Here is a 13,395-nt window from a genome sequence, read left to right as displayed (position 1 = left end):
ATCACTGCACCATCTACACTAAACATGTTACTGTACCTCTAAACCATGTATTACGGTACCCAAAGCGTTAAAGAGGGTAAAACTGCTGTTTACAGTTTAATAAACATTATTTACCGTGTTCTGATGCACAAAATCCACTCAATTCAAGAGAAGCATCGACTCTGTTATTAATGAAATACATTTCAGACATTTTTACTGGAGGAATTTGATGTGATCGGATCTCAAACTCATGTGAAGTGTCTGTTCGGTTGTTAATACCACTTTTTGAAGAGCAATAAAATAAACAAAACAAATTGTTATCAGGTGCCACCCCGACATCCATGAAGAACACTTACTCTAGTACTAATCTTGTGGTTTTGAGATAATTTTACTGTAGGAATTCAAAAGAACTTTTTGCTGCCTGGTGCCACAGTAGCTTCAGTTTATAACAATAACAACAGCCCATTACAACAGTCTAAAGCAGGGGTGCACAACATACGGCCCGCGGGCCAGATCCGGCCTGGCAAAACTCTCGATCCGGCCCGCCAAATAAAGTGCTGATGCATTTTTAAATAAATGATGCTGTCACTTTAAATTCACCGGGTAATTCCATGAAATTGTGACTGAAAAGTAAATGATGTAAATACAAGTTACCTCAGCGGTACCATGTGTTTGTCCAAACCAAGTACGAGTAAAAAAAGTAAAGTGGATCTCGAGCAGAGGAAATTTAACCCTGAATGGACATACAGGTATTTTCTCATGTCTGCTGTGCTTGCGACCACATTAATCAGCTGGTGTCAGAAAGATGCTGCAGTATCTCCCACTGACCAACACATTTCTTCTAACTACCTGATTTGATATAACTGTATTTAGTGCTGGGCGATTTTCACGATTAATTCGAATGAACGTTTTCACATGATGTTAGAAATGTGACAATCGCGATTGTTTACATACTTTATATTTTAATTAAAATACCAACATGTCATGAAGCAGAAACTGACCAGACGCTCGCGGAATATACATCAGGGAAAGTTTAATATCAAAAGGGCAAAAACAGTGTACAAAATCCAAAACCAGAGGATAAACAGACAGGCAGGAAACGGAAGACAGCAAGGATTATACACGGTAATGGTTAGATTTAGAAATAAGGACACAAACACGATCAGCAAAACTTCACAACGAGACTCAAACAGAAGAGTTTAAATAAGATTCATGGAACCGAACACAGCTGAACTGAATCAAAACTGCGGAGACGGTGAGCGCGATCAGGATTGGCTGACCGGGGACATGTTATAGTCACGTGACAGTCCAGGGGCTCATGGAAATTGTAGTCCATATGGTTAGACGTGGAATGTGCCCCCTCCATCCACTCCCCAATCACAAGAGGACAAAATCAAAGCTGAGCTGAGTGTTTACTTGATGTCCCCCAGTGTAGATACTGATACAGACTCACTTATATGGTGGAAACAGTAAACAGGCTCGAGTTCCTTTTAAATAACCTGTAAAGAACTGTTTGTGGTTTTGCACTTTTCTTATGCTGCACATTATTTAAAGTGAGTTGTTTGTGAGTTTTTTATATAAAGGATATAGCTAATTAAGATTTCTATTTTGTTCAAATTATTGTTAATTATTGTTATATTGTTATAAAGTTTGATTTCCTTGAAAGGATAATTATAGGTGGTGTTACTATTTTTGCATTTCTGCAGTCTTTTAAATAAAAATTTTTCAATTGCATTATACAAAAACAAAAAAGAAATTGCAATCGAGACTCGATAATACACTTGAAAATAATCTAATTTTTTTTTTTCAATATCACCCAGCCCTAACTGTATTACAAATTCATGTGGACAGATCTGTAAAAATGAAATGTGTGGCCCTCTGGTTTAGGTGTTTATGTGAAATCGGCCCTTGGTATAAAGAAGTTGTGCACCCCTGCTCTAACCAATTGAGCTAATCCATTAAGTTTTTGTTTTTAAAATCTTTGTACATAATTCTACACTAACTACATTCAACCAGCTGCATGGCAGCATAAAAAACATTTGAGAGTCTGCACACTTTCAGTGAAGTAGTGATGGGAATTTCGGCTCCTTTTAGAGAGCCGGTTCTTTTGGCTCGGCTCACTAAAAAGAGCCGGCAATTTCGGCTCCCAAGTGGCTCCTTAGATTTTTTTGTTGCTTAAATTAATTTATTACCAAATTACATGTCAAATTAATTACTAATGTAAAAAAAAACCCATTGTATTAAATGTTTATTATTTAAATTGCTTTATTTATATACTCAACATGGAACAGAGTGCTCCAACAATAAATTATAAAATACAAAAACAAAGACCCATCTCAATTAGACAAAAAGTGTAAAATCTGATTGTGTATATTAATTGTACATTTGCATCTAGAGCGGGACGGCACGGTGGCTAAGTGGTTGGCACTGTCACCTCACAGCAGGAAGGTCCTGGGTTCGATCCCCAGGTGGGGTGGTCCGGGTCCTTTCTGTGTGGAGTTTGCATGTCTTTCCCATGTCCATGTGGGTTTCCTCCCACAGTCCAAAGACATGCAAGTGAGGTGAATGTTCCTGTCATGAATGTAACCAAAGTGTAAAACGTGACGTTAAAATCCTAATAAACAAAACAAAATAAACAAGCATCTAGAATGAAACAGCATAACATCAACGAAGCATCACTCACACTCAACAAAATATAAATGAAAATGTGCAAAACAAAAAGAAAATCCAGGTGACAGTATTATTTGTAAGTATTTAGTGAAGATTAGCATTCAGAAAAACCAAGGAGCTCATCTTTGATGGGTTGATCCTGTTTCTCCTTTCTGTTATGATCTGCCCTGTTAAAAAGATTCTCTCTGAGGGGACAGATACACAGTCTATGTGCCATCACATGTAAACGCCACCATGTATCTTGACCAATCACGTGCGGTTTTGACAGAAAAAAAAGGGAAAAAACGAATCGGCTCCCAATCAGGAGCCGGATCCCGTCGTTCACTTTAAAGAGCCGACTCTTAGAGCCGGATCGTTCGCGACCGACCCATCACTACAGTGAAGATCTGCCGAAATGAGCGGCTCCTAAACTGAATTTGGTTGTTATTGCACCAGAAATGCAGCAGTTTCATGTTATTTTAATGATCCGAGATCTCAGTCCTACTTCAGACATCACTGTCTAGTCATTTCTTATGTTCAGACTTTCTTAATACACATCTAAGAGGTTCTTATATGTGTGTTCTGTTTAAACTATATATTTCTTAAAGTTCTTGACTGAGCTTAATGCCGCCAACCACTGACTGGAGCAGATACGACTCAGGTCCTAGGATTTGTACGTGTAGATTCTGGGTTTTAGGAAGTTGAGCTACTGTTAATTTTTTTTTTTCCAGTTGAACTAAAAACAACCTGAATTGATGTTTTAACTGTTCATTAAGACTTCACTAAGAGTTATTACCATCAAGCAAATGTAAAGCATATTTCTGTATGAAGAGCATCTGTTTCTAGATAATATACACTGAGGTTTAAAGCATAATGGAGCGGGTTCAGTAATTGTGTAGTAGTTTAAAAGTGACAGTAAGTCTGTGTCTGTTTCTGTTGCTTATTCTGAATTGTGTTTGTTTGTAAACTGTGAATTAGTTCTTAATCTGGTCGTGATGTTAGTGAATTAAACCTACATCACTCTGATGGTCTGACCGATGAGCTGTCTGTTCTGACCTGCTGCTTAAGCCTGGCTAGCTCAGTAGAGCATGAGACACTTAATCTCAGGATCATGGGTTTGAGCCCCACGTTGGGTGAGTAGCTTTGTAACATCTACACAAACCAAAAGAACGTTCTTCCAATTTGGACAGAACTGAAGGGCTGTCAGTGTAGAATCGGGTATGTGGGTATATGCACTACACTTGGACATCAGTTGGTTAGAGCGTGGTGCTAATAACGCCAAGGTCGTGGGTTTGATCTCCGTACGTACACTTTTGGACTTAAACTAACGAACGAGTGAACTTTCTCTAACTAGCAGGTCCGATTGACCTGGGCTTCAAACGTTGTCTCTGACAAGTGTGAGCTCTGTGTACTTTGGTCAGTGGAAGTAGTTTTATAGCTTTATAAAAACATTGTACTTACTTACTATTTCCATTCTTGCAGGAGTGTGGGTTTACCTTCCACTTCAATAGTGAGGCGTGTCCAGCCCTGCTACACAAACTGTCATTTTGTCCCTGTTAAAAACTTAAGCTTAGTTAAAGCAAATAAAGACACATTTAAAATCTTTATCTTTAATTACAGGTTTAAAGTTGTAATAAACAAATGTTTGCACAAATAATATAAAAACATTTCACTTATTTTAATTATCTCACAAATCACTTCTCAGTTTTAAAGGTCAAAGGCAGCAGCATCTTTTAGATCAGAACAGCTATTAACATAAAATATCACTAAAGAGGAAATCCTGAAGACAGCAATGTAAACCTTTCATTTAAATACAAGCTGCAGTAAAGTTACATAGTTGAACCATGGTAAAGAAAGAACCTCACATTTGGGTTGTTGTAATAACACAATGGTTAAACTGCACAACACAACAACCTTAAAAAATTTTCACATGCATTCGGCCTTTTCTTTCCTGTATACCAAAAACAGTCACAAATCAGGTCTACAACACGTTACAAAAACACTTGGGACATTTTTATTTTTGCTTTCTTTATCTTGGAAGTTTACATTGTATTGAAACTAAAATAACCAAATAAGTAATTAACATTTATGTTCAATCATCATCTTAACACATATTACAAACTAATCAAGTTAATCAAATTTCAGACATTGTTCACATAAACAAAAATCTCAAGTGGAAGCACAAGATTCATTTATTTATAGACGGTGCTGTTTATGGTTTTACACTTCAAAACATGAACAGTTTTCAAAAAAATAACAACAAACCCAACAGGAACATTTAATAATTAAAAAAATAAAATAATAATAATAGCAATAATAATAAGAATGTCACAAATCTGTACCCAAGCAACAAGCTGTAATTGATTTATTTATTAATTTATTTTGGTTTCAATACAACATCACATCAGCAAGAAAAAATGTGATTTGTAAGGTGTTGCAGGCAGCAAAGACGACTTTTCTGGTACATAGGAAAGAACAAATAAATATTACAAAATATTACCACCGATATCAGCAAGTAACTTTGTTTAACTGCCTTTGAAAATCAAAGGTCTCCTTGTTCTGAATTTATTATTAGCTAAACTTAAAAAAGCCAAATTACAATCTTTACTGTTTAACTGACTTTTAAAGTGGAGTTTATAATCATGTGGAGTTCATCATCCTCATCTAGTGGTGCTAGAGATACATTACATCTTGTTCAATAGGTACAGATTTGTGACTTTATTATTATTATTATTAATGTATTTTTTTATTCTTTTTAATAGTATTTGCATTATTTTATTTGCATTTTTCATACTGTCTCAACTTTTTCTGATTTGGGGAGTGTAATAGACTTGAGAAGAAAGAAGTTTAAGGTGAAAATGATCACATTTACCATTTTGTAATGTACAGAAATCTTCTCTTTTATGTTTTTAAATATTCAGTTTGTCTTTTATTTAATTTAGTTTTAATATCTGAATCCATTTAGATGATAAATGTTTAAGAAAAGAAGAAATCAGATTAGATTAGATTCAACTTTATTGTCATTGTGCAGAGTAAACAAGTACAGAGCCAATGAAATGCAGTAATACACGCGATGTACACGCGCCGCCATCTTGCCAAATGAGGAAAGGGGGTAAATACTTTTTCACAGCACTGAATAAATGGTGGTTAATAAATTGAAAAAGAAAATCTTCATAAATGTATCACTGCCTCACAGATTCTAAAATCACTCAAACAGTTTAATGTTACACTTTCATGTAAATTTTACATTTAATTTGTTCAATCTGACAGTTTCACTTTTGATCTATAATGAAGATAAAACCCCGGGTAGAGGAGCTGAGTGAACGTGGTCTGAACTCTGTGGAGGAGCTTCATTGTATCAGAGACGCTGTAGAAGGACAGAGTTCCTGCTTCATAATCCACATACACTCCTATTCTAGAGGAACTCGGCATTATGGGAATTTCAGTCTCTTTCTTATTGTGCCTAAATGAAAATTTGGATGGAGAACACTCTAAACTCCAGGACTGATCATTACATCCAAACACACACTCAACACCACGTCCCTTCCTGCTGATGCTTTTATATGACACTGCTATATCAACCCCATAATCCCCACTCAGCTCAACCTCCCAGTAACAGCGTCCACTCACACTCTCTCTACACACAACCTGAGAGTAATAATCAAATCTATCTGGATGATCAGGATACGACTGTGATGTTTCACTGCAGGTCACCACTTTGTTCTCCTCAGACAGACGGAGGTTTTTATTTACTGTGTTTGGATCCAGTGTGAACCGACAAACATCTGGAGAGGAAACACAAAATAAACCAATTAACATAGAAGAGAGAGAGTGTGTGTGTGTGTGTGTGTGTACAGTGTGTGTGTGTGTGTGTGTACAGTGTGTGTGTGTGTGTGTGTGTGTAATTATACATCGCAACACACAATCCAAACACACACAAACACTACACAAACACACAAAATACACAAACACACATTACACATACACAAATACTACAAACACACATACACATTAAAAAAACACTACAAAAATGCATACAAACCCTACACAATCACACAAACCCTACACAATCAAACACTACACAATCACACAAACCCTACACATCACACAAACCCTACACATCACACAAACCCTACACAATCAAACAAACCCTACACAATCACACGAACGCTACACAATCAAACCCTACACAATCAAACACTACACAATCACACAAACACTACACAACCAAACCCTACACAATCACACAAACCCTACACAATCAAACACTACACAATCACAGAAACCCTACACATCACACAAACCCTACACAATCAAACACTACACAATCACACAAACCCTACACATCACACAAACCCTACACAATCACACAAACCCTACACAATCAAACAAACCCTACACCATCACACAAACCCTACACAATCAAACCCTACACAATCACACAAACCCTACACAATCACACAAACCCTACACAATCACACAAACCCTACACAATCAAACACTACACAATCACACAAACCCTACACATCACACAAACCCTACACAATCACACAAACCCTACACAATCACACAAACACTACACAATCACACAAACCCTACACAATCAAAAAACCCTACACAATCACACAAACCCTACACAATCAAACACTGCACAATCACACAAACCCTACACAATCACACAAACCCTACACAATCACACAAACCCTACACAATCACACACTAAACAATCAAACACTACACAATCAAACAAACCCAACACAATCACACAAACCCTACACAATCAAACACTACACAATCACACAAACCATACACAATCACACAAACTTTACACAATCACACACTACACAATCAAACACTACACAATCAAACAAACCCTACACAATCAAACAAACCCTACACAATCACACAAACCCTACACCATCAAACAAACCCAACACAATCACACAAACCCTACACAATCAAACATTACACAATCACACAAACCCTACACAATCACACAAACCCTACACAATCAAGCAAACACTACACAATCAAACACTACACAATTAAACACTACACGATCACACAAACCCTACACAATTAAACACTACACAAACACTGCACAATCACACAAACTCTACACAACCACACAAACCCTACACAATCACACAAACCCTACACAATCAAAAAACCCTACACAATCACACAAACCCTACACAATCAAACACTGCACAATCACACAAACCCTACACAATCAAAAAACCCTACACAATCACACAAACCCTACACAATCAAACACTGCACAATCACACAAACCCTACACAATCACACAAACCCTACACAATCACACAAACCCTACACAATCACACACTACACAATCAAACAAACCCAACACAATCACACAAACCCTACACAAACACAACACAATCACACAAACCTTACACAATCACACAAACCCGACACAATCAAACACTACACAATCAAGCAAACAATACACAATCACACAAACCCTACACAATCAAACACTACAAGATCACACAAACCATACACAATCACACAAACCCTACACAATCAAACACTACACAATCAAACAAACACTACACAATCAAGCAAACACTACATAATCAAACACTACAAGATCACACAAACCCTACACCATCACACAAACCCTACACAATCAAATAAACCCTACACCATCACACAAACCCTACACAATCACACAAACCCTACACCATCACACAAACCCTACACAATCAAATAAACCCTACACCATCACACAAACCCTACACAATCACACAAACCCTACACCATCACACAAACCCTACACAATCAAATAAACCCTACACCATCACACAAACCCTACACAATCAAATAAACCCTACACCATCACACAAACCCTACACAATCACACAAACCCTACACCATCACACAAACCCTACACAATCAAATAAACCCTACACCATCACACAAACCCTACACAATAAAAAAAACCTACACCATCACACAAACCCTACACAATCAAATAAATTCTACACCATCACACAAACCCTACACAATCAAATAAACCCTACACCATCACACAAACCCTACACAATCAAAAGAAACCTACACCATCACACAAACCCTACACTATCACACAAACCCTACACAATCACACAAACCCTACACAATCACACAAACCCTACACAATCACACAAACCCTACACAATCAAACAAACCCTACACAATCAAACACTACACGATCACACAAACCCTACACAACCAAACACTACACAAACACTGCACAATCACACAAACCCTACACAACCACACAAACCCTACACAATCAAACACTACACAATCAAACACTGCACAATCACACAAACCCTACACAATCACACAAACCCTACACAATCAAACAAACCCTACACAATCACACAAACCCTACACAATCAAACACTACACAATCACACAAACCCTACACAATCACACAAACCCTACACAATCAAACCCTACACAATCAAAAACTACACAATCACACAAACCCTACACAATCACACAAACCCTACACAATCAAATACTACACAATCACACAAACCCTACACCATGAAACAAACCCTACACAATCACACAAACCCTACACAATCAAACAAACCCTACACATTCAAACATTACACAATTAAACACTACACAATCACACAAACCAAACACAATCACACAAACCCTACACAATCAAACAAACCCTACACATTCAAACATTACACAATCAAACACTACACAATCACACAAACCAAACACAATCAAACAAACCCTACACAATCAAACATTACACAATCACACAAACCCTACACAATCACACAAACCCTACACAATCAAGCAAACACTACACAATCAAACATTACACAATTAAACACTACACAATCACACAAACCCAACACAATCACACAAACCCTACACAATCAAACAAACCCTACACATTCAAACATTACACAATCAAACACTACACAATCACACAAACCAAACACAATCACACAAACCCTACACAATCAAACATTACACAATCACACAAACCCTACACAATCACACAAACCCTACACAATCAAGCAAACACTACACAATCAAACATTACACAATTAAACACTACACAATCACACAAACCCAACACAATCACACAAACCCTACACAAACACAACACAATCACACAAACCGTACACAATCACACAAACCCGACACAATCAAACACTACACAATCAAGCAAACAATACACAATCACACAAACCCTACACAATCAAACACTACAAGATCACACAAACCATACACAATCACACAAACCCTACACAATCAAACACTACACAATCAAACAAACACTACACAATCAAGCAAACACTACATAATCAATCACTACAAGATCACACAAACCCTACACCATCACACAAACCCTACACAATCAAATAAACCCTACACCATCACACAAACCCTACACAATCACACAAACCCTACACCATCACACAAACCCTACACAATCAAATAAACCCTACACCATCACACAAACCCTACACAATCACACAAACCCTACACCATCACACAAACCCTACACAATCAAATAAACCCTACACCATCACACAAACCCTACACAATCAAATAAACCCTACACCATCACACAAACCCTACACAATCACACAAACCCTACACCATCACACAAACCCTACACAATCAAATAAACCCTACACCATCACACAAACCCTACACAATAAAAAAAACCTACACCATCACACAAACCCTACACAATCAAATAAACCCTACACCATCACACAAACCCTACACAATCAAATAAACCCTACACCATCACACAAACCCTACACAATCAAAAGAAACCTACACCATCACACAAACCCTACACCATCACACAAACCCTACACAATCACACAAACCCTACACAATCACACAAACCCTACACAATCAAACAAACCCTACACAATCAAACACTACACAATCAAACACTACACAATCACACAAACACTACACAACCAAACCCTACACAATCACACAAACCCTACACAATCAAACACTACACAATCACAGAAACCCTACACATCACACAAACCCTACACAATCAAACACTACACAATCACACAAACCCTACACATCACACAAACCCTACACAATCACACAAACCCTACACAATCAAACAAACCCTACACCATCACACAAACCCTACACAATCAAACCCTACACAATCACACAAACCCTACACAATCACACAAACCCTACACAATCACACAAACCCTACACAATCAAACACTACACAATCACACAAACCCTACACATCACACAAACCCTACACAATCACACAAACCCTACACAATCACACAAACACTACACAATCACACAAACCCTACACAATCAAAAAACCCTACACAATCACACAAACCCTACACAATCAAACACTGCACAATCACACAAACCCTACACAATCACACAAACCCTACACAATCACACACTAAACAATCAAACACTACACAATCAAACAAACCCAACACAATCACACAAACCCTACACAATCAAACACTACACAATCACACAAACCATACACAATCACACAAACTTTACACAATCACACACTACACAATCAAACACTACACAATCAAACAAACCCTACACAATCAAACAAACCCTACACAATCACACAAACCCTACACCATCAAACAAACCCAACACAATCACACAAACCCTACACAATCAAACATTACACAATCACACAAACCCTACACAATCACACAAACCCTACACAATCAAGCAAACACTACACAATCAAACACTACACAATTAAACACTACACGATCACACAAACCCTACACAATTAAACACTACACAAACACTGCACAATCACACAAACTCTACACAACCACACAAACCCTACACAATCACACAAACCCTACACAATCAAAAAACCCTACACAATCACACAAACCCTACACAATCAAACACTGCACAATCACACAAACCCTACACAATCAAAAAACCCTACACAATCACACAAACCCTACACAATCAAACACTGCACAATCACACAAACCCTACACAATCACACAAACCCTACACAATCACACAAACCCTACACAATCACACACTACACAATCAAACAAACCCAACACAATCACACAAACCCTACACAAACACAACACAATCACACAAACCTTACACAATCACACAAACCCGACACAATCAAACACTACACAATCAAGCAAACAATACACAATCACACAAACCCTACACAATCAAACACTACACAATCAAACAAACACTACACAATCAAGCAAACACTACATAATCAAACACTACAAGATCACACAAACCATACACAATCACACAAACCCTACACAATCAAACACTACACAATCAAACAAACACTACACAATCAAGCAAACACTACATAATCAAACACTACAAGATCACACAAACCCTACACCATCACACAAACCCTACACAATCAAATAAACCCTACACCATCACACAAACCCTACACAATCACACAAACCCTACACCATCACACAAACCCTACACAATCAAATAAACCCTACACCATCACACAAACCCTACACAATCACACAAACCCTACACCATCACACAAACCCTACACAATCAAATAAACCCTACACCATCACACAAACCCTACACAATCAAATAAACCCTACACCATCACACAAACCCTACACAATCACACAAACCCTACACCATCACACAAACCCTACACAATCAAATAAACCCTACACCATCACACAAACCCTACACAATCAAATAAATTCTACACAATCAAACACTACACAATCAAACACTGCACAATCACACAAACCCTACACAATCACACAAACCCTACACAATCAAACAAACCCTACACAATCACACAAACCCTACACAATCAAACACTACACAATCACACAAACCCTACACAATCACACAAACCCTACACAATCAAACACTACACAATCAAAAACTACACAATCACACAAACCCTACACAATCACACAAACCCTACACAATCAAATACTACACAATCACACAAACCCTACACCATGAAACAAACCCTACACAATCACACAAACCCTACACAATCAAACAAACCCTACACATTCAAACATTACACAATTAAACACTACACAATCACACAAACCAAACACAATCACACAAACCCTACACAATCAAACAAACCCTACACATTCAAACATTACACAATCAAACACTACACAATCACACAAACCAAACACAATCAAACAAACCCTACACAATCAAACATTACACAATCACACAAACCCTACACAATCACACAAACCCTACACAATCAAGCAAACACTACACAATCAAACATTACACAATTAAACACTACACAATCACACAAACCCAACACAATCACACAAACCCTACACAATCAAACAAACCCTACACATTCAAACATTACACAATCAAACACTACACAATCACACAAACCAAACACAATCACACAAACCCTACACAATCAAACATTACACAATCACACAAACCCTACACAATCACACAAACCCTACACAATCAAGCAAACACTACACAATCAAACATTACACAATTAAACACTACACAATCACACAAACCCAACACAATCACACAAACCCTACACAAACACAACACAATCACACAAACCGTACACAATCACACAAACCCGACACAATCAAACACTACACAATCAAGCAAACAATACACAATCACACAAACCCTACACAATCAAACACTACAAGATCACACAAACCATACACAATCACACAAACCCTACACAAT

The 13,395-nt window shown here is 37.5% G+C and overlaps 1 protein-coding gene and 1 pseudogene across 1 annotated transcript in view; one reads left to right on the top strand and one right to left on the bottom strand.

The window, feature by feature from the left end:
- The window catches only part of LOC134326480 (E3 ubiquitin/ISG15 ligase TRIM25-like), a 514,462-nt pseudogene that overhangs the window by 319,948 nt on the left and 181,119 nt on the right, over window positions 1–13,395 (top strand).
- Window positions 5,887–13,395, bottom strand: part of LOC134327058 (tripartite motif-containing protein 16-like) — a 29,033-nt gene continuing 21,524 nt past the window's right edge. The window contains exon 6 of the mRNA XM_063009129.1: window positions 5,887–6,413. Coding sequence (XP_062865199.1) covers window positions 5,887–6,413 — 527 coding nt within the window. The remainder of the gene's footprint in view (window positions 6,414–13,395) is intronic.

This window comes from Trichomycterus rosablanca, chromosome 14 (genome assembly GCF_030014385.1).
Source record: "Trichomycterus rosablanca isolate fTriRos1 chromosome 14, fTriRos1.hap1, whole genome shotgun sequence".
NCBI lineage: Eukaryota > Metazoa > Chordata > Actinopteri > Siluriformes > Trichomycteridae > Trichomycterus > Trichomycterus rosablanca.
The sequence above is the reverse complement of the archived record's forward strand: the minus strand, read 5'-3'. Positions and strand labels throughout refer to the sequence as shown.